The 23022-nt window shown below is 37.5% G+C and overlaps 1 protein-coding gene across 6 annotated transcripts in view; it reads right to left on the bottom strand.

The window, feature by feature from the left end:
- UNC5D (unc-5 netrin receptor D) overlaps positions 1 to 23022 on the bottom strand; it is a gene marked incomplete at both ends in the record, with an annotated part of 514193 nt that overhangs the window by 198342 nt on the left and 292829 nt on the right. For all 6 annotated transcript variants that reach the window (XM_081269820.1, XM_081269821.1, XM_081269822.1 and 3 more), the window contains one exon: positions 21029 to 21172. In XM_081269820.1, the coding sequence (XP_081125946.1) occupies positions 21029 to 21172 (144 nt within the window). The remainder of the gene's footprint in view (positions 1 to 21028; positions 21173 to 23022) is intronic.

The raw sequence follows: 23022 nt of genomic DNA, 5'->3' as shown, positions 1-23022 counted from the left end.
AAAATATCTACTGGATCTTAACAAGATGGTAATATAAACTTAAAATTGAAGTACAAACCATTAAGGAAATGATTGGTAGGTATTGTTTTGTCAAAATTAAAAAAAATTATCTAAAAACATCATAGGCCAAAATTCTGGGCTGAATATTAACAGTGTTGATATATAAAAAGTCTGTAGGAAGCAAAAAAAAATCATAAATGTCATAAAGTAAAATAGCCAGACACAACTGGATACAGATATCTAAAAGGGCGTGTAGCCCAAATTATTTAAGAAATGTCAATTTTAAAAGTGTTGATGAATCTCTTTCTTCTTTTAAACAGGCTACATGTTTGCTTGTTTTTAAAAATATTTTTTAGTTGTTGATGTACCTTTACGTTTTATTTATATGTGGTGCTGAGAATCGAACTCAGTGCCTCACACATGCTAAGCAAGTGTTCTGCCACTGAGCCAAACCACAGCCCCAGTTTTTTTTTTGTTTGTTTTGATTTTTGTTTTTTTAATCACAGTCACCAGCATTAAAAATAGTATGGAAAATTGAATTATGTCAAGACACTGCTAAAAATGAAAACAGGTGCATATGAAGTTGTTAAATGTACCAAAATTACTACAAAAGTTCATTGATGGGGGCATTATCTGATGAATGGATAAATAACATGCATGTCCTACAATATCCATGGAATATTATTTTGCAATAAATTATAAATAAATCTTAAAAACAACATTAAGTGAAATAAACCATTCAGAAAGACTATGTATTTTATTTTCAACTTATATGAAATTTCCACTATACATAATTCCAAATAGCCAAAAAATGGTTTTGTCGTTGCTTGAGCTGAAATTAAATGAAGGTGAAAGATGATAGTGAATCCTTTTCTTTCAGGTTTTGAAAATATTTTAAAAAGGACTATAGGATTGCAAAACTTTATGCATATCCTAAAAACTACTGAATTCTGTACATTAATAAGTGAATTTCATGGTATATGAATATTTCAATAAGGCTATTATTTAAAGGATCCTAGAAGTGAATTACATGGTATGTGGATACCTCAATTAAACTATTATTTAACAGGGTTCATTTATATGATTCAATAATTCCACTTCTATAGTTTTCTAGGAAAATGATTAGAGAACCACACAGAAAAAAATGTTTGCATGGTGTTACTGTTCAAATTATCATTTAGTGAACAAATGCTGCAATCTAAATATTTAACAATAAAGGAATGGTTAACTTCCTATATTTGGTGTATTCATAAAATAGAATACTATATAGACATTTAAAATGATAAGCTCAAACTACTGAAGATTGTAGATTAATATTCAATAAAATGTTAAATAATGGGCATTAATTATTTCTATCGTGTGTGTGTGTGACTAATATAGAGAGATATGTTGGTAGGTAAAAATCATTTTCCAAATGTAGTAACTATACTGTTATCAGTACATCAACTTCTCTATTAAATAGGTACAGATGCATTACATACTTATTTTGGTGGCCGTCCTTCTTGTTACATGCCTTCAGGGACTCAGTAAATGTGCAACAATCTCCTTCATTCATTCACACTTTTGATCATGAACCAGACACTGTGACACACAGTAGTGGAGACACGTTATTGAACATGACACATGCCATCCCAGCCCTTACACAATATATGCTCAAACAGCAAGAACAGACACAAGACGAATAATTAAGCGGTACGAGGATGAGTGATGAGAAAGTGGTAGTAAGTTCCTTACAGGTACAGCACAGTGAGACTTAATCTAGAAATGGCAAGAAAGTTTATCAGAGAAACAGCCAAGTTGAGGCAGAGCAACTCACACACCTATGGAATACACCCAAGTCCTCATCTGTAGTTTTAGATTTATGCTGGCTTGAAGCATAACCCCCACTCCTATTTTTTTTCTTCAAAAATGCTCTCTTATTTCTTTCTTCCAACTCTACAAAATGCTTGCCTGGCCACCTCTCTTTCCGTAAGCTACATCACATAAGGACATTCCTATATTAGACTTGTCTTCTATTTATATATATTGAGAGGGTGGAGCATAAATATATTTCCACCCTCTGATCTCACTCTGAATCATGGACAGACACATGGTCTATGGGAAGAAGTAAAACAATAGCTTTCACATTATTCTCCATGAAGGAAATGAATCAACCTGCATAAAACCTGAGTATTTTAAAATGTGGTTTAAAAATAGAAAACTCTCCCATCTGAAAATTGAAAATTACTATATGTGTAATAGGAAAAACCTTGAAAAGAAGTGTTTAACATTTCAAAGTTTTGTTGTGGGACAATTACGGATATATTAATTGCCAACTTCATTTGTTTCTGCCTCTTTCAAAATTTCTGCTATCAACATGGATTACTTTTGCAACCACAAAAAAAAGTCCCCCCAAAATAATCCCTCTACTTTATGTTGTGGGACAATTACGGATATATTAATTGCCAACTTCATTTGTTTCTGCCTCTTTCAAAATTTCTGCTATCAACATGGATTACTTTTGCAACCACAAAAAAAAGTCCCCCCAAAATAATCCCTCTACTTTATGAGATGTCAAGAACCTATGTACTAAACCAAACTGTATCAGAAGTCAGGGGAGAAGTAGATTTTGTTTCACTTTATTGTGTCAAGTTTTACCTCTACCAGGTATATCAAAGAAGAAAACAAAAATAAACATATCCTTTAAACTTTAGGGAACAGTGAATTCTAAAATATTCTTCTCTAATTACATCTTAGTCCTGGGACATGAGGGCAAAACCTTTCATCAGTTTTATTTGTTGTCATACCTGTGGTAACTGGACAGGTATACAGTAGTCACTTCATAAGTACTCCTTGAATAAAGGATTGAGCAGATATAAATTCCCACTCCAACTCATGAATAATTATTTATGGACTAATATGTTACTAGATTTCTGTTAAGATGGCTAGAAAAAGAAAAGCATGCATACATAAATGCAATAGACACTGTGTGTGTGTGTGTGTGTGTGTGTGTGTGTGTGTGAATGCTATGCACCATCTTTGGCACTGACCAATTTGGTGCATTATGCTATCTACTTCTGCTCCTTCTTCACTTTGTCACCCTCCATAGTTCTACAGCAGAATGCCAACAAGGCCCCAAGTGACAAGTAACAAAGCAGTAGAGAAGATGAGAAAGGGGAGTAGGAGCCAGGTACGTGGCTAACCTGTACATCATAATCAGCAAGAGCATCTTCCAGAGTCAGCAGTCCCCACCAATAAGTAGGGCACCTGATGCTGGGCCACAGGAAGAAACCGGCTCCCCTTCCTCACCCCATGCCCTATTTGGCCTTTTTCTCATTTTCCTTTCATGCTACTATGTTAGAAAAGTCATTGTAGCACAAGAAAATCAATAAAAATTCAATTCCGAATAATAGTTCTTCGCAGCTCGGCAACACCAGGGAGTTATCGGCTCATTCAATGTTCTGGCAGTTAATGCAATGAAATAAAAATAATTTACTCATTCAAACCAAATCAGCCAGTGAAAAATCATAGACATTTTTTTTAATAGTCATGGTCAGAGCCATTTGTTAAGACCGTGGGAGGATGGTACCATGTTCCATTAGTTGTCCAACTATACAGATATTGAAACCAGCTTTGCATCTTTCCCACCATATTTTTCTGAAGGAACAATAAGCCACATTTGTCATACATAAAAAGGATTTGTAACTTGGCCAAATACAGATCATTTTTTGTAATAAAAGGGCTGGTTCAAATGCATAACAGATGTCCACCAGCAAAATGGAAGTCAAGGCCCGGTGCCTTCATTTGGTTCTGCCTCACTCCTCCAGCCATAAACAGTTACGGCCTGAGAAGTTAGCTACTGGCTCCAGTTCCCAGGAGAAACTTGTCGAAGGCTTCCTGTCAGGAAAATTCCTCACTCCTTTTGATGGTGTTCTGCATTTGGCACATTGTGTATGTTTCTCTTGCCAGCCTGGCTAAAAGCCCTCTGCTTGAATCTATAGATATTGCATGTTTCTTGAGTACAAGATCCACTCTAATATCAGGCTGCTCCTAACTTTCATCAAGCATTTTTACCTTGGATCTTCCAGTTCTGATTTCAACCACATCTCCTTGAGAGACAGCTGACTTGAAAACAAAATTCCACATAGAAATTCCTATATTCCAAGAACACAGAAATGATACCCTTTCTTTTCTAGAGTCCGTGAATATTACAATCATAACCCTTGCTATGTAAACCCTGCAGCAATAGTGAAGAAGGGACCCATCTGGCCAGAGGTGAATCACCATGGGACTGACTCTCCAGGTTTCTTCCCCCCAGCGGGCCAGGCAATGAGCTGTCTCTGCTTACGGGGACATCAAAGCATTTGGCTGATGCAAGGGGTCCTGTCATGCAGAAGCTTTTGAAGGCTGTTTCCAGGACCATAAAATGACTTCAGGGCTTTGTGAGGTCCCCTGTGCTCTGCAATCCCTCTGCTGGTAAATTACTATTATCGATAACACATTTGATAACTAGCACTGTGTATCATTGCCCTGTTCACAAGGAGCACAGGTCTATTAGTGGTGGTGTTGCCGAGGGAGTAGCTCCAGTTTTACCAGCAGTAGTGGGGCAGAGACAGCTGCAGCTTTCCAAAAGTGCCTTGAGAACCAACTTAACCTGTTCTTAATTGAGCTGCTCCCAACACAATGAATTCCATTGTGCTTGGCCTCTTTTGTTTAAAAGGACAACAACAAAGATTCATTCAGATTCCACCAAGAAATTGAGAGTTTACTGAAAATCGGGAAGACAAAAATCTTAATTACCAGTCTAGGATTGATAGGAAAACAAGAAAGATCACAAGACCTGACTTCAATCAAAGAATCAGAGTCACCATACACTAAGTCTTAAAGAGGCTATAACACAGTCAAACAAGGGGCTAGAGAGATCAGGTATAATTCCAATACCTGGATGATTTCACAGTCCTCTTAGCACACGTACTCTTATTTTGCACCCCTATTCCTCTCACTCTGTCTTAATGAATCCAACTTATCCATGGCTGGCAGCTCACCAGGGCCTCTGGCTTCTCAGGACCATTGCTGTCTGCTTGTTTTTTGTGTGCCTTTCACCTTCTCTTTTCACTACCCACTCTTGATTTTTCTTTCTGGATCAGGTTATCCTCAGACAAGAAAGAAGTGACAAGTATCGGATCACTTTAATACTGGAGTGATCTCTCATACAGAGTCAGCTCATGCAGCTAGCCTGCCCAGGTGTCCATTCTTGATCCAATGGACAAGACAGACAAGACAGCATGTATGCGTGGTTTACAACATAACCACCTACGCCTAAGAAGCCACTCGGTGCCACTTCCCTCAGCAAGGGACTACGGGTGGGAATCCTGCATGAGAAGATCATGCCTACAGAAGGGTTTCTGTTTGCTTTGCCTCCAAGTTCCATAAGAGGTACTTTCCACCTAGTGACTGTATTGATTTGGCTGGGTCAATACATAAAGGACAGGTGAAGTTTGACCTAAGGAGCAGATCTTAACAATCTTTGACAATCCTCAATAGTAAATCTCAACAATCTTCAAAGCTCATTAGGTAAAAATACAGCAGTTCTCTGATCCCTTGTTTTTAAGGCATTAAACATATTGAGGACACATTTTTTTTTTGTATCTGTTCATCACATTTTATAGAATGCAATAGGGACAAAATATACATAAATTCTGCATTCCATATGTCTGCGAGTACTTTTGCTCTTGTAGTGCTAATGGAAAAATTGAGTCTTAGGTGAAGGCAGAAACAGCCATTGAATCAAAGTGTTTTTGAAAGAAAAAAGAAAAGACAAAAAGTACAGTGCCAAGAACCATTAACTGCACTAGGCTGCTAAGTTCCCAAGCAGTATATGGAAAAGTTATACTGTTCATCTTCCCACTGTCAGGGTTCCCTGTCTGGATGTTGCTTTATTCTCACATCTTCTACAAGCAGTTGGCTTGCAGCTCAGCATCCTGATGAACACGGTCAATGGAGCCAACTTTTAAGAACAGCAGAGACGTGAAGAATCATCCTTGATTTTTCTGAGTGACCTCGCAGCCCTCCACAGGAAATTAGAGGGCTATGAACTAGCAATGAGTTTAAAAAGAAATGACCTAAAAATAACCTCAAGCTTTCAATGCTCACCACCTCGTTATAATTCAATACTGTTACTTCAGGAGGATGGAAGGGGGAGAAGGGAGAGGAAAGAGACAGAGAAGGAAAAAGCCAACCCAGAGGCAAGAAAAAGATATTTTAACTGCATTGTTAGTTGTTTGATTTTTCCCTCACCCCAGGTCTCCCTGAGACCAAGAAGGTCAACCAGGACGAGATGCAGCTACCACCATCATGAGCACATAAGTATTGGAATGTGCCACCAAATACCCAGTACCTCCTGCCTCCAGCCACCACACCACTGACTGGGATGAAGGTAACTACACCTTCCTTTATCCTAAACCAATCTAGCCAGAATAGGATCCAAAAGATCCCTGAAGTTATCCATTTTTTTTTAATCCAAATTCCTGTTTTATATGAAATCTTATAAGGAGACCGAACAATGCAATGGAATTGGAGCCAGCAAGAAAGAGACAACCACTTGATCTGTGGGGTGCTTTTCAGGCAAAGAGAAAAATAAAAGGCCATGAAACAGGAACAGCCATAGGAATTTGAGGAAGAACAGAAGTCACTGGGACTGCAATAGCAGTAGGAAGCATCCTGGTTTAGGGGAAAATGAGGGGGCGGCTGCTGAATTTGTGCTGGAGTCAGGAGCAAGGAGTTTACAAAACCATTAGGAGAAGTCGAGCTATGGAAAGGGCACAATCTCATTTGCATTTTTTAACAACATAATCATTCCCGGCTGCTGGGTGGAGAATGGATTTGTAGGCTGCAAGAACAGGGGCAGGGAAGGGGCTCTCACAGTTGAGAAACAGTAATTGCTTATACCAGGTGAAGAGGTCAGAGCCAGTATACATTTTGAAGGAAGATCTGGCCAGACTTGTTGCTGGGTGGGATGTGACTGAAGAGAAGAAAGAAGTCAAGATTGACAGGCAGTCTCATTAAGGTCCCCTCTCAGATCACTACTGAAAGAGGAAAGACTGGGGGAATCAACACAGCTTTCCAACAGTGTTGGTGGGGATTTCACCCACAATGAGTTCCTTTTGGGACATGTTAAGTTTGGAATGCCTACTGTCCAAGTAGACGGGTCACCCAGGCAGTAGACAAAGAAGTTGAGAGAAGAGGTACAACATTAAGTCTGAGAGTATTTGTCATCTGCATAGTATTGAAACCATGAAGAATCTGTAGCCTTAGGAGGGAAGAGGCTCCAAGATAGAGACCTACAACATGACAATATTTAGAGGTGGGAAGAGAAGGAACAGGCACAGGGATTTTGACCATGATTAGTCGGAAGGAGGAAGAAATAAAAGACAGCAAAGTTATGAAAGTATTCCTGGGCCCTGCTCCCAGATTGTGTAATTCCAAATGTCTTGAGTCCTAGTAATCTTACTTTTAAAAAGAAAGTTACCATGTAGTCCTCAGAGAACGGCTTTCAGGAATTGCTGTTAGAGTACACAGCTAGTCAGCTGAGCCCAGAACTCCAATCCAGCTCTTTGACTTTTCTTCACTCTTTTGTCAATCCTTTTCCTTCTCTACAAAGGTTTAAACTATGAGCCCACCTAATCTTCAGGATTGCATCAAATTGCCATGTAGACCTGAAATGCTTACCTACAAATATTATTCCAGCTCCTCTCTTTTTTAGTTGAACTGAACTTTTGGAAAGACTTGTCCATAGGCTCCTCACTTTCTTTTGTATGGAATCTCATGGCACCTCTTACATTACCAGGTGCATGGAGGCCTTTGTGTAGTCAAAACTAATGACATTTCTCAATTCTTTTGTAACTTTTGATACCGTTTATTTCTTCATAAGGACCTCCATTCCTTTGTTGGATCTCCTAATGCTTCTTCCACTTTTGTTTTGGTCCATCTCCTTCCTGGGTCCTCTCCTTTTCACTCCTTAAACAATTACAGAATTTCTCTCATGACCTATTGTTCTTTCTTTCCTCACCTGCAGATTGAGAGCTGGTGCAGTATGGGCAGAGAAGGTACAGTATGAAAAAAAAAAATCTTAGGTATTTTTGATGAAATTTGCTTCTCCTATCTTCTTGTTAGAAACCTATCCTAACTATCACGTATTTGCCCATGATTCTCAAATTTTTTTTTTTTTTTGATACTGGTCTCTTATGCCTCAGTTTCAGGTTCATCAATACAAATGCATGGTGAAGACAGTCCATTGAATATCCCATGGGCCATGAATATTTTCACATAATATGATCAAAACTGAAGTCAGTATCTGGTTTTACAAGCTAGTTTCTTGTGTTCATAATTTCACTTAATGGAATCACTATCAATTCAGTCACTTACATCAGAAACCTAGAAAGTCCAAAATGCTGGAAGAGCTCTAAAACTCTTCCCTTTCATCCCCTTAGCTCCATGTTTAAGTAGCTGAAAACTCTTTGTTAATTTTACCTTCCCGGAACCTCAAATTTACCTACGCCTGCAAAAGTCCAGATGCCAGCAGCAACCACAGGTGGTTACCAAGCTCCCTTTAAATCCCTCTGACCACAGTGAATGGAAGGGTTGGGGATTTTGAAAACAGGATGATACCACCACTGTCCTGAAAGACATCTTAGTCACCCAAATAACATCCTGAATTAATCTCAACTTTCAGCGGGGAATCCAAACACTTCCATAATCTGAATGTTCTACTATTATCTAGTATCAGTATCTTCTGCCATTTTATATTTTACTTGCTGTAAGCCTGAACCAAGCATCTCTAATGCCGACACATGGTGCTCAAGAAGATTCAAAGTTTGGAGCACTGTGAAGTTTAGATGCTCAGATTAGGGATGCTCAGTGAGTAAAGTCTATGTAAATATTCCCAAATTAAATATAATATATAGCACCATTTGAAACTCTCCTGGTTCCAGGCATTTCAGAAAGGCATACCCAACCTGTATGTGCAGCTCAAACCCACCTGGGCCAGGTACTTCCATCCTTCTGTACTCTCACACAAGGTCCTTTTTAACCTGAATTGCATATTTTTTAAAATTGTCAATCCTCCTCCTTCCTCAGACATTACCTCAGATTATTAACTCATGAAGTGTATCTTGGGCCTCTAGGATCAGCAGATTGTTCCTGTGGTAAGGGGATGTAAACCCTACCTAAGAAAATCAGAGTCCTCGAAGATTACAAAAGTGAGTCTCTGGATTTTGTTGTTTATCAGCTGTTGTTATTATCTGTCAGAAATTTTCCTTAATAGAAAAAGTCAGAATTGAATTAAAATCTACATAATCTTCCTGATAAACTGTTACTGAAGTTTGTTTTGTTTTGTTTTAATAACATAAATGCTATTTTTCAGGAACATTAAGGTAAAATTCAACCGTAAGAAAGAAAGATTGAATTAAGCTGTGATTCACTACAGAAGTGGTGGGTATGGTTCTGCAAATTCTTCTAGGTACAATAATAGCTGGCAATGAATATAATGAAGGAATATTACTTGGGGAAATTTTCTTTTTCACATCCACAGCAAACTATATTGTAAACTTATATACTTCTGCCTTAGTTGTCCTCATCTTTAAGGTTGTTTTTCTCAGATGCACACGTTAAGCAAAAATAGCAGAGTTCATATGAATTTTGTACAAATCGTTCTACTCTATTCATAGACCACAGTTTCTTTCTTTTGTTGCTGGGAATTCAACCCAGGGCCTCATGCATGCTGGACAAGCACTCTGCCACTGAGCTACATCCCCAGCCTTCCACAGTTTCTTATAGTTTAGTGCTTCTCACACTTACTGTTGAAGAACTCTTACTGGCAGAGGAGAAAAATTCATATCCCCAGGCCATCTGCGGGTGGATTGTAAAAAGATGTGGCATGCACAAAGCAACTTTGAAATTTCAAGTTGCATCTTCAAAATTCATCCAAATGTTGCTTTCTACTCCATACCCAATTCATGTTTATTTTTACTGACCTAAAGGGGAATATATTCAACACCCAATATCTGTAGGCTATATCATCCAACCAACCTCAGACTGAAAATATTTTTAAAAATGTTTTCTACGCCAAACATATGCAGATATTTTCTTGTCATTATTCTCTAACCAATACAGTATAATGACAATTTACACACCATTTACATTGTATAAATTGAACATCCTAATCCCAAATAAAAAATGTCCCTAAATCGGATACTCAAAAATTTGGGGATTTTGGAGCATTTTTGATTTTTGATACTTGTACTAGGCACGCTCAACTGGTTATATCTAGTCAAATATTCTGAAGTCTGAAAGATTCTAAAATTGAGTCTGAAGCATTTTAGATATGGGATACTTAGTGAGTATTAATATTACAAGCAATCTATAGATGACTTTAAGGATACAGGAAGATATGCACAGGTTATATGGAAATACTTTGGTATTTTAGGTAAGAGACTTGAGCATTTCTGGATTCTGGTATTCATGGCATGGGGTCCTAGATCCAATCCTCCTTGGAAACTGAGGGCTTCTGAAAGATGTGCATTGTCTATTTTTGGCATCTTACACCTTCAGGATGCCACAACAGTGTCCCAAATGCAGAAAGCATTTTTGTGAAAATCAGTAGTTAAGAATGACCATTACTGGGCTGGGGGTTGTGGCTCAGTGGTAGAGCACTTGACTCTCATATGTGAGGTACTGGGTTTGATTCTCAGCATCGCATATAAATAAATGAAGGTCCATCAACAACTAATTTTTTTTTAAATGACCATTGCATAAAATGTACCTTAATGTAGCTTGCCCACAGTATTGGCTAAATACATTCTAAAAGCCATCTATGCTAAGCCCAAGGCCAACATCATTCTAAACAGAGAAAAACTGAAAGCATTCCCTCTAAAAACTGGAATAAGACAGGGATGTCCTATTTCACCATTTCTATATAATATAGTTTTTGACACTCTAGCCAGAGCAATTCGACAAATGAAAGAAATTAAAGGAATATGGATAGGTAAAGAAGAACTAAAACATCACTATTTGCCAATGACATGATTCTATACCTAGAGGATCCAAACAATTCCACCAGAAAATATCTAGAACTAATAAATGAATTCAGCAAACTAGTAGGATATAAAAATCAACACTCATAAATCAAAGTCATTTCTATACATCAGTATCAAATCCTCTGAAAGAGAAACTAGGAGAACCACCCCCATTTACAATAGCCTAAAAAAAATAAAATACTTGGGAATCAACAGATTACATACTTTTAGATGGAATAACATTGAATTGATGTAGTCTTCCCAGTTTGTCCCATCAAAAGACATATTATGGCTTTGTCTTACTCTTACTGCCAGTGATATTGACTGATTATGTGATAAAGGTGGTATATGACAGGATTTTCAACTACAAATTTACTAGTACATTATTAGGAAGTATTTCATGAATAGTTTGATATTAAGTCAAAGTCTAGCTACTCCTGAAACTTCCATCAGTTAGTTTTACACTCCATAATACTATTTGTCTGAATCAATATTAGGATACATCTATATCTTACAGTAAGGAAGAGCTCTCCCTCTCCTCTGTTTACATCCATGTGTTCACTTTTTGCAAAGATCAGCGTGAGTTCTTATTTAATGAGTTACAATCCTTCTTTGTAAATTATTTTGATGTTGAAATTGCTTGAGGAAGCCCCTTCTAAAGGCTGCAGTTTCTTTTACATTTAAATTGAGGGACATTATACCAAATAACAGACCTTTGCTCTTCAAAATCAATGTCACAAAAGATAAAAGAAGAATGAGGAATTATCTGGATTAAGGTAGCTGCTGATTGTAGCATATGAGCTAAGATTCTGTTTGTAATTAAAAAACATTTATGACGTATTATACATATATGGAATATAACTTATTCTAATTGAAATCCCGTTCCTGTGGTTGTACATGATGTGGAGTTTCACTGATCATGTACTCATACATGAACATAGGAAGGTTATGTCCCATTCATTACACTGTCTTTCCTATGTTGGGGACCACAAATCAAGTCAAGATGGTACCTGGCAGTTTGCCAGGAAGAGTGGTTTTTGAAGCAACACCACTGAGCCATTGAGATGGTGAGGATTCCTTATTGGCTGACTGCTGTATCTAGATGATGCTAATTGAGTCAAGGTGTGTGTAATCAGTTAGGTATATATACCTCTGCTGTTCCGCAATAAAGCGGTGCCTGCTACCCTGGGTGCCCACTACCTTGAGTTCCCTCTCAGTTCCCCTTGAGTTCCTCCGCAATAAAGCAGTTCCCGCTTCAATCTTCAAGTTGCTTGTCACCACCCGGTTATTTTGCCCAGCCGGACTGCGGCATTCCTACTCCTATAACAACCTCTGTTCCCTTTATTTCCCTTTTTTTGTATCAAATATACTCTACTGTCATGTATATCTAAAAAGAATAAATTTTAAAAAAATCATTTTCTCTTTTTATGGATCTTTCAATTGAGCACAAAGTTGATTTGTTTTCATTCTTTTTTACTTTCTGATAAATGTATTTTTCATGTATGAAGTTGCCTCTATGCACTGAATTGGACTCAAGAATCTGGTGTGTAGTCATTTTATTGTAACTTAGTTTAAAAATTTTTATATTTCCTTCTCTGTTTTAGTATATATAAGTTAGGCTATTTTATTATTTTTAGCTTCTAGGAAAATTTTACTTTCTTTATATTTTAGATTTATGACACTCTGTAGAATGCTCACTTATTAAAATTATTTGGATTCCTTTCAATGTTTTACATGTTCTCAAATATGACCTTTGTTCTCTGCTATATACACATAAAGTTTTATATATTTGTGTGTGTGTATGTGTGTATATATGTAAAATGCATATAATGTCTTTAAATGTGTGTATTGTTAATGTATATACTCTAATATATCCGTAAGAACTTTTGTTTGTATATTACAGATTGATTACTTGCAACATACATAATAATCTCTTTTATACAAGTAAAAAGAAATAAAGATATTTCTGGACAACTGGTAAAACATAAATGAAGCCCTTAGATTATGTAATAGAACTGCATCCATATTAACTCCTTTTTTTTTTTAAAGAGAGAGTGATAGAGGGAGAGAGAGAGAGAGAGAGAATCTTTTAATATTTATTTTTTAGTTATCAGCGGACACAACATCGTTGTTTGTATGTGGTGCTGAGGATCCAACCCGGGCCGCATGCATGTCAGACGAGCGCGCTACCACTTGAGCCACATCCCCAGCCCCATATTAACTCCTTGATAATTATATCATGGTTATGTTGAAAAATGTACCTGGTGTAAAAAAAAAAAAAATCCAGTATCACTTTTAGGAGGAGGCAGCCATCATATCTACAACTAAAACAATGAAGGAAAATGGTCCCACATAATCATTGCATATAAATATACTGTCATGTGCTGTATATTTTTATCAACAATGGAATTTGTACACATTTGATATAATTATAAAGGAGCTGTAAAAATTCCTATTGTCTGATGATATCATAGCTGTTGTAACCTCATGGCTGAAAGCATTACTCAGGTGTTTGTGGTGATGCTGGGATAAACAAACCTACTGCTCTGCCAGTCATGTGAATGAATAGTGCATTTATGACATATAGTACATGATATTTGATGATAACAAATTACTATGTACTTTTTGATTTATGTATCTACCATACTACAACATTTATGATTATTATATACTTCTAATTATTAAAGTTTAATATAGAACAGCATGCCAGCTCAGGACAGCAGCAGCCTCATACATCTGGGGTTTACCATGTCCTATAAGTGCATCAAGAGGCCACACTGAGTGACTCATGTAGACTTAGATATATGCACAGTGTCAAAATTGCCTAACAATGTATTTTTTGGAACATATTCCATCATTAAGGGGGGCATGACTATACCAATAAACACAAAAATAATGATTACACTAAAGCAGTGTGGTAAGATGTTAACATCGGAAGATTCTCAGAAGGGTTTAAGGAAATTCTTTGTATTATATTGCAACTTTTCCAAAAGTCTGATGTTATATCAAAATTTTTAAAAAATCCTAATAGGTCACACTTCACTTACATATCTAATGAAGTAATTCCTTGTCCATTATCACAACCAATCATACCTCCCTTGCTTATCTATGTACAGGGAGCTGTAGCCACAGGAAGAACACTCCATAACTGGATATGTCTACTTGTGAGTTTTACCCCAAACAGGCCACCTTAATACTTGGCTTCTACCATCCTGCCTCTGGGTTTGAAGTAACATAGAATAAACCTGTCCCTGGATTTGCATGAGAGAATCTGAATGTTTTCCTACGTTTTCTAGGCCAATTATTTCCTGTATAGATAACTATTACATGTATTAGGTGATTTCTCAGAGCCAGCTTCACAGGTGTGTGTCTCATGCAGTTGCTTGGGGCTCCGTGCTTGATTTCATTCCTTGTTGCTGATGGCTCAAAACTCTTACTTTTTAAACAACGGACCTCGCATTTTCATTTTGCACTAGAACCTACAAATTATTTACCCTGTTCTATTACCTCAAGCAGATTTCACATCTATATATGTAAACTAGAAACCAATAAACACCCATGTTGGCTAGAAATAAGCTCCTATTTTCCAGGAAAAATTAGCCCCTTCATTCAGGGGGATGAATCACATTCCAAGGTGTGCAACTAGGTTAGCAGAGTGAGAGCTGTCTTTCAGTACTCATTCCCTTCTTTGACTAGATACTCTTAGACAATGTACAACACTATCCAGAAGCCAGGAGTCTCATATCTTTCAATAACATTTCCATAAACTAACTTCATTCTACAGGAAAGGATTGACCTTACTTTGGCAGAGTAGTATAGCATTGTCTCTTGACTTCTTGCATGGGAAGGGAAAACAGGGTTTCGGGTTTTTGTGTGATTTATACCAAATGCTGATAACAGGTTTTAACAGTAGTTTCTACAACATGAGAAAGCATTTCAAGTTCTGAACAAAGATGAATAGAGTAACAATAGTAGGGTTTGCAGCCCACAGCTCTCTCAGAACTGTATACCACACGTCACCACTGAGCAGTTCTAATGCTTCATTACTTCCATTTTCCTTTTTGATCTCTTCTTTACTGCACTACTGAGTATCAGGAGTAGTGCACAAATTAAGGAGGACAAAGATGATTCCCACATGTCCACAGGAACTTTGGATTTGCTAAGAAGACAGGTGCTATGCAAGCATCATGGCATAATCATGATGTACAGCTAACAACTATCTTTTCATGGAGTCGTAATCTGCATAGGTGGGATTGCTTTCCAACCAAACATACATTCATAATTCAGAGACAATATTCAAGGCTCTGCATTAGGAGTCAAGAGAATGAGGGAAATAATGGGTTGAATCTTGAAGCAGTTTATAATTTAGTGAGAGAAATAAGTCCATAAATAACTTTGAAATAACTATGATTATTAAGCATCACAGGAGAAGTACTAAATAAATGCTATGAGAACTCAGAGATGGACAATTACAACTTATAGAATTTTGAACCTGGCAATGCTGGAGAGGAAACTTTCCAATGGCTTAATTTCTATCTGAGGTTGCTAAGGTCAATAGGGTTAAGAGTTTATTTGTTCACATGTGTTTTATGAAGAAGTAGCAAGTCAGGGGCCACTGGATATAGGAATTAGGGAGGAAGAGATGGGTGAGAGATGGGATTGTGGACATGTTCCAGGGAGGAAAAAATATTGGTAAAGCAAGGAAGGGCAAAGCAAGCCCCACATTCCAGAATCTAAACAATTCTGCTGTGCTACCCAGGTGGCACACAGCACACAGGTAAAGATGTCATAGGAGAGGAGTCTGAATGCCAGACAGATGTACCTATATTTGTTCGTTTTTATATTTAATTTTCAGGATGGAGGAGTGGACCACTGGCAGTTCTTAGCAGATAAAATTTGTTACCAAGTCCATGAACCTGAGATCTAAAAGCAAAGCTTTATCAGATGCCTTTCTTTCTACATTTTCAAAGACTCTACCCCAAAAACAAGCAAATGAAAATAATCCTGCTTTTACTATGGGCCTGTAAAAGTAGGGAGTTTCAAAGCTTTTAAATGAGACTCTCTTCTAATTTCTTCATTCATTCTTGGCACAACTGCATGGATATTTTAGGAGTATCTCAAATAAGAAGCATATTTAAATTTTATTCAGCATGTATCAAATTTTATAGTTTTTTTAATCAACAAAGTAGTGGTTTCCTGCTGTGTTTTCTTGCAAGTGGCCAACTTGCTATAACTGGCTTGACTGTAAGACACAAAGCCTCCTTCCAGTCCCAACTTCCACAGTAGAGAAAAAATAAATAAAAAGCCCAGTGTCAAGAAGGGTTGGATTATCCAAGGGTTTATGATTCACACAGAACATTTTATAAGCAGATAAAGAAGAGAGGAAAAAGAAAAAAAGGGGGCGGGGTAAAAGAAAGGGCTAAGCCGCCAAATGTTCATCCATGAAAATAAACAACTACGAATAACTGAAAATTCCTGTTTTTGACAAGCACCCAGCAGCAGAAGTAGCAGATGCCATAGGATGCCTGTCTACCTCCAGCTCAGCTGAACCAGACAAAGGGGAGTGGACCCATGGGAGGGAGTCGTTCCCTGGAGACAGACTTCTGCCAGCTCTGTGGGGGTAAATGTGGGTTGGCATTATTTATTTATTTTTACCTTTTTATAAAACCATTTTTGAAACTGGGCCTCAAGCTAATCCCAGCCCAGGGCAGTTGGATGGGACCACAACCTCTTTATGATATAGGGTGGAATAATTAAGTAAAAAAGTTAAAATGGCAGGCACTTTGGCTCCTAAAACAAAGTGTTTATACACACATTAGAATTTGACCATGAGGAAGAATGCAGTTGACTCTTAAAATAAGAAAGCAATCAATGCTTTCCTTGAAAAAAAAAAAAAAACACTTAAAAGCATATGAACTTTTTTATACTATGGTTCTCAAACTCCCATTTAACAGAAAAAAATCCACATGGCTCAGTAGCAAAAGCACTCAAGGGGGGTATGGTGCAAGGACAGATGAGGTGCCATGTCTGCCATTAGCTAGGTGACCCCTCTGGACAGGTCACCTAATTTTTTGAAACATGTCAAATGACAAACACATATAATATGATGATAAATGGGTTAAATCAACATTTCCCAAATAGTGCTTCTTAGAGGTATTCTGGGGTGTTGTTACTCAAAGTATGGTGCATGGACCAACCAGCAACACCTCTAACCAAAGAGTTCATTAGAAATACAAATATTGCTGACCTTAGAGTAGACCTCTTGAGTTATTTTTTTTAATATTTATTTTTTAGTTGTAGTTGGACATAATACCTTTGTTTTATTTATTTATTTTTATGTGGTGCTGAGGATCAAACCCAGGGCCTCGCACACACTAGGTAAGCACTCTACTGCTGAACCACAACCCCAGCCCCTCCTGAGTTATTTTAACTGAATCATCAGCAGTTTTTTTTGTTTTTGTTTTTGTTTTTGTTTAAGGAACCCAGTAGATTTGTATGCATGTTATAGTTTGAGAAAAACTGCGTCTAGCCCAGACATTCCAGAGACAGCTGATCACAGAATCACCTGGGTAACTGAATACAAACAGCTTTCCTGGCCCTTCCTCTAGAGTTTGATCCAAAAGGTCTGAGGTGGAAGCCAGGACTCTGTATTTAACTAGTACCCCAGGGGTGTCCATTTTAATGAATAAATGAGTCATACAAATAAGTAATTTTGTTTGTACAGCTTCTCTTTAAAATGAAATCATTTCTGAGGGACACCATCCAGTAAGCTTCCTGGTGTTTTCATAAATTCACAAACGTGATCCTGTCAAGACACTCATGTCAACACATCCTTCAGCTGAATGTACCAGTTGCCATGGAGGTTTTGCCCACTGCAATTTTCAAATTGTTAAATTCTTAATGGATCATTGGTTAAATGCAGGAAGCATAAGGAGTTCTAATGTTGAGCAAGAATAATTTAATGAGTAATATAAAAATGAGACTAATTTTGAAAAGTCCCCTCAAGATAACTGTCACCAGATTCAAAAGCTACATTCATCTATCAAAATCCTTATTTAGCATATTAAGTTGTCTGTAGAATTTTTTAAAAAACCACAATTTAATATGAAGAAACATAGTGACAATTATATCCAAGTCAGCTTTTCATTACTGGGAGTAAAAACTACCCACATATACAGTGTGCTATTTTCTGGAAATGCTTACAAATAAATGCTAGAAATCTTCTCTCTTATGCTAATAAAACATAAAAATCATGCTTTTTTAAAGTGGATGTTTTTTTCCTGTAAGCAAAGAAAAAAAATTTCAAGTAAGGTCCTGAAGGCAGGTCCCCCCTCCCAACTTTTGATGCCATTACTCTAGTTAAATTTCAATTTACATTTTAATGTACATGGGTCCCCAAGTCAAATGCAATATTTAATGACAAATCGTGTCTTGACTTGCATAAATAATTTTAAATAAATTAAAAAACCTCTCACTTGCTACATATGAAGAAATTAAAAACATTTTGCAAAGGTTATTTGAGAATACATTAAGTTAAAGCACAATATAGGTTTTAATAAAATTCTGATAAATATTTTACTTAAAATTTACACCTCTATCATACACATATGTGTATATTATATACAAGAATGGCAAAATGATTTTTTTTAATCATTGGAGAGATCTGCAAAATCTTGTCATGAAAGTATTTCACAACTCTAAAAATGTGGAAAGTGACAGAATAAAAAATGCATTTTCCATCCTTAGCATTCTTTGATTCTACCATGCCTGGAAGAGTGGAATACCAAGAGCTGATCTAGAATGGATTTTTTAAAATATACATAATCTGAAGAAAAAGTATGAAGGCATTAAATTTTCATTCAATTATAGCAAGGATTCACACAGTTTCAGGTGAAAGATGTTGATTCTATGGAGAATCAGACATGTCATAAAAATAGCCCCAATGAGAATGAGTGCTAGCTCTCTGCTAGGCACAGTTTTAAACACTTTATAATTACCGACACCTTTGACTCTTGCAATGACTATGAAGTAGACACACATTCATGAATGAAGACACTAAAGATACAGTAGGGTGAAATAAAGTGTGGATCACCACAGAACAAAAAAGCAGCAAAGCTGCCAATGGAAACCAACAGGACTCAAGTCAGCTCCTTGACATCATGTAAACACCCATGTGAAACCAGAGACCCCAGGAGGGAAGTCACATGTCAGCCAGTTGAAAGCCACATGCAGAACACTGGGTTTGTAAGGACAAAGTACAGTATATACAAAGTCATAGGAAAAAGAGGTAGGCTGAACCATTCTCTGCCAATCTTTGTAAGCAAAAATAAAGTTTTCCCCTGAGAAAACTCCTGGCAGTTTTTAGCAAACTGTGGCAATCAAGAACTAAGGGAGAAAGTACAAAGGAAGAAGAGACCAGAGGCAGACCGACCAGGCTATTTATAGTAGTTCAAAGAATAGGTGACAGGTCACGTGGGCTTCAGAGAAGCAAAATAATAAAAAAAAAAAAGGAAAGAAAAATTAAGGCTAAGAATAAAGAAACTGAGGAAGCCTCTGTTGAAACCCCTCAAGCTGCTTCACCTCCTCTGTTTGGAGAGAGCCCAGTGAGTATCTGCTTCGGCCTGATTAAAACTGAATGCCTTGGCTGTCCTGACTGAGACCATGTTGGGGGAGCTCAGACTTGGACTTGTTATGGGAAAGTAAATGCAAACATAGGCCTTCTCTCAGCTGACCTGTTACTTTAAAGCCATAAAATATTGGTTGGCTAAAGTCAAGTAACTAAATAACTATAGGAAAAGTATTCCCCATGGTTCTCACTTAGAAAGCAGATTAGGAGGTGACCTCTCTTCCTTTTGTAAACAAAAATAAAGTTTTCCCCTGAGAAAATAAAATTAAAAAAAATAAAGTTTTCCTCTGTGGCCCAGGCAACATCCAGGAGAGACCTTCTAAATTGTCAGCACAATGAAGGTGATGCCTATTTTTAAGAGGAAGCTTTCATTTCTCAGGACATGTAAATGTCTCTGCAAATAGCAATCCACTCCTCTTCTTAATCTCTAAACCATCAACATCTGTTATGAAGAATTCCTTGAATTCTCAGATAAATCCCTCTTGTCCTGTATTCTTTATAGTACTCTCAAAAGACAGCATTTGAATAAAACAAGGATCATCTCTGTCCTCCACCGCCCAGTTTCTTTCTGAAAGGGCTTTTCTATTACTGGGCAAACAGTGTTGGTTTATGGGGATCCAAAGAGGTAGGATAATGGGACTGGGTGGGTTGAAGACATTTTAAAGAAGGAGAAAAGAAGATTGCATATTTATAAATCTTTTTTTTTAGATTATAAAAACACTGATGCTGAAATATGACAAAGAAATCTTGGACTCTCCTGGAAAGCATTTTTCTTTCTTTCTTATGTATTATTTTTCAAGTGTGCATTTTTCTTTCTTTCTTTGCTTTTTTTTTTAGACCTACTTGGGTCAAATAAATGCAGTTTCAAGACCCATTTCCATGTTTTAAGATTCAGAGAGAAGAGATTTAACAGTAGGCTATAAAAATCCCTTAATGTCTTTAATGTCTTATCTTTGCAGATTTGCTGGAAAGCCCAGTAAACAGTCATTGCTCAACTTTTCCCATCAGTGCCCTCTGAACTCTGTCATTGATGGCAAGCAGCAGAATCCATTTGTGTGGGTTTCTCTCAGGAAGAGATTTTCCTGGCATTGTTGAGACACCTGCATTCTGAGGATTGAGGCAGAATGTCTTAGACAAACTGATTTGCTGATTGTCCTCTGGAAGAAATAATCAAACATTTAAAATACAAATTTAAAACAGCAAATTTAGAAGAGATAAAGACAGTTCCAATGGGTTCTTGTGTCCTCTAATTTATATTCTGTAGAAGCATGTAATATCTCCAAAGTCCTCTGAGCTCTATTTAACTCCTGTCCCTGTTCCTACAGGACAAGGTCAAACAGAATATACTTACAGGCTATGCGCACAGAGGCCTTCCTGCTCTTGGAGGTACCCAGGTGGCTCCATGCCACACACTGGCACCAGTAGTCCTCTGGCCCGTGGAAGTCCTCCACCTGCTGCCTGGTGACATTGATGAACACCTCCCGGACCTTCAATCCTGATGGGAGAGAGAGAGAGAGACTATCAGCTGAGGCTACTGTGTTCCTCAAATGGAAAGTTAAGGTTAGCCAAACCTTTCCTTTTTAATTAAACAATTCTGTTTTTAATCAAGGCAAGGTTTTAATTACTTTGACAATAATATATTACTGCTAATTAAATTCCACCAGCTGAGTAGGCTATAAGCACAAGTGTAAAGTATTATCAATGTGGCTCCAGTATAATGCAGTAGTTTTCATAGTACCTTGACTTAGTGCTTTGTCTTTGTCTTTCATGGTATAAAATCTACCATGAAGAACAGAGCACCAAAGTTAATTGCTAGAATTATAGAATCTAAAGAGGTCGCAACATACCAATCTCAGACACAACAGTTTCAGGTTCCTCTAAACACCATGCCCCAGGGTTTGACAGTTGGGTGTGCTACTGTAACAGTGTGGCTTTAGAAGAAAGAGAATAAAAACATGTGCAGGATGAGGTGAACGGGAAGGGAGTTCAAGGAAGGGCCAGAACACTGGCTTCAGAAGCTCAGGACAACTGAACCAATGGGATCCAAAGAAAGGTTAGGCAGAAACGCAAACCAGAAAAGGTGAAGTATGTCTTATGTCACTGAAAGGAGAACCCAGGAAAACCCTCATCTCAATGATATGAAGGGGCATATCTATGGCTACATCTACTAACTGGGAAGAGCTATTAAGACCTTAACCTTTTAATGGGATTTTTATGATTTTGCTTTCTAATTCAAATAGTTAGAAAATTTGCTTGGGGGGCTGGGGATGTGGCTCAAGCGGTAGCACGCTCGCCTGGTGTGCGTGCGGCCCGGGTTCGATCCTCAGCACCACATACCAACAAAGATGTTGTGTCCGCCAAGAACTAAAAAATAAATATTAAAAAAAAAAATTCTCTCTCTCTCTCTCTTTAAAAAAAAAAAAGAAAAAAGAAAATTTGCTTGGTATATTTCTAACTGGGGAGTGAAGCATCTTCCATAACTTTGACTAAGGACTATCAGCCTTCCTTTCTTTGGGAAGAATGGTCACCTTCATTGATCACCAAGGATGAAAGAGGACATTCCTCTTCATCACCAACAAGGTAGCTTACTTTACAGTGAATGTGTCCTTTCTGTCGAGAAGAGACTCACTGTTCCTGTGCCTGGCTCTAGGATGGGCAGCATGGGAGAAGAGTAGCCAGGCTTACTACACTCTGTGTATGTGCCCAGTGTCCTGCTCAGTTGAAACCTCTCACTTACATTTCCATAACACAGAGCCAGTGAATGCCACTGTGGACCCATGCAGCAGATGAGAGCAATATGACTTAGGCAGAGTCCTCTGTCCACACTCACAGCTTGTAACTGGAGGACCTGGTGTTTAACCCTGCTTCTGCCTTCCACTGGACTGGCCCTATGTTCAGGTGGCTCTACACAATTCAATGCTATATCTATATTTTAAATACTTCTTCTTAATTACGGAAATAAGACTAACACATGAAATATTTAAAGAAAGATTAACCCACTAATTTCCAAGTTTTCCATTCTGTGACTATGTCCATGAAATTGACATAGGTGTTTTAATTTATATATCATATATATTTGTTTCATATGGATGAAAATACATTTTTCAAATGTTTTACTCATTTACCTATTAGTTTTCTTAAGCAAATATACCTTTAAAAACATGAACTGTTTCAAACATATTAATTGTGAACATAAGTGGCATATGCATTGCTCAATTTAAGGTTTTATAGGTGTTCCACATGGCATTATGGAACAGAATGGCCTAAGAAGGTTAAGTAGCTATTATGGTTTGGATCTGAAATGTTACCCAAAGGCTCATGTGTTGAAGGCGTGGTCCCCAGTGC

This window comes from Spermophilus citellus (genome assembly GCF_964194105.1).
Source record: "Spermophilus citellus genome assembly, chromosome: 16".
Classification (NCBI taxonomy): Eukaryota; Metazoa; Chordata; class Mammalia; order Rodentia; family Sciuridae; genus Spermophilus; species Spermophilus citellus.
Note: the sequence above shows the minus strand (reverse complement) of the source record. Positions and strands in the feature narration are given on the sequence as shown.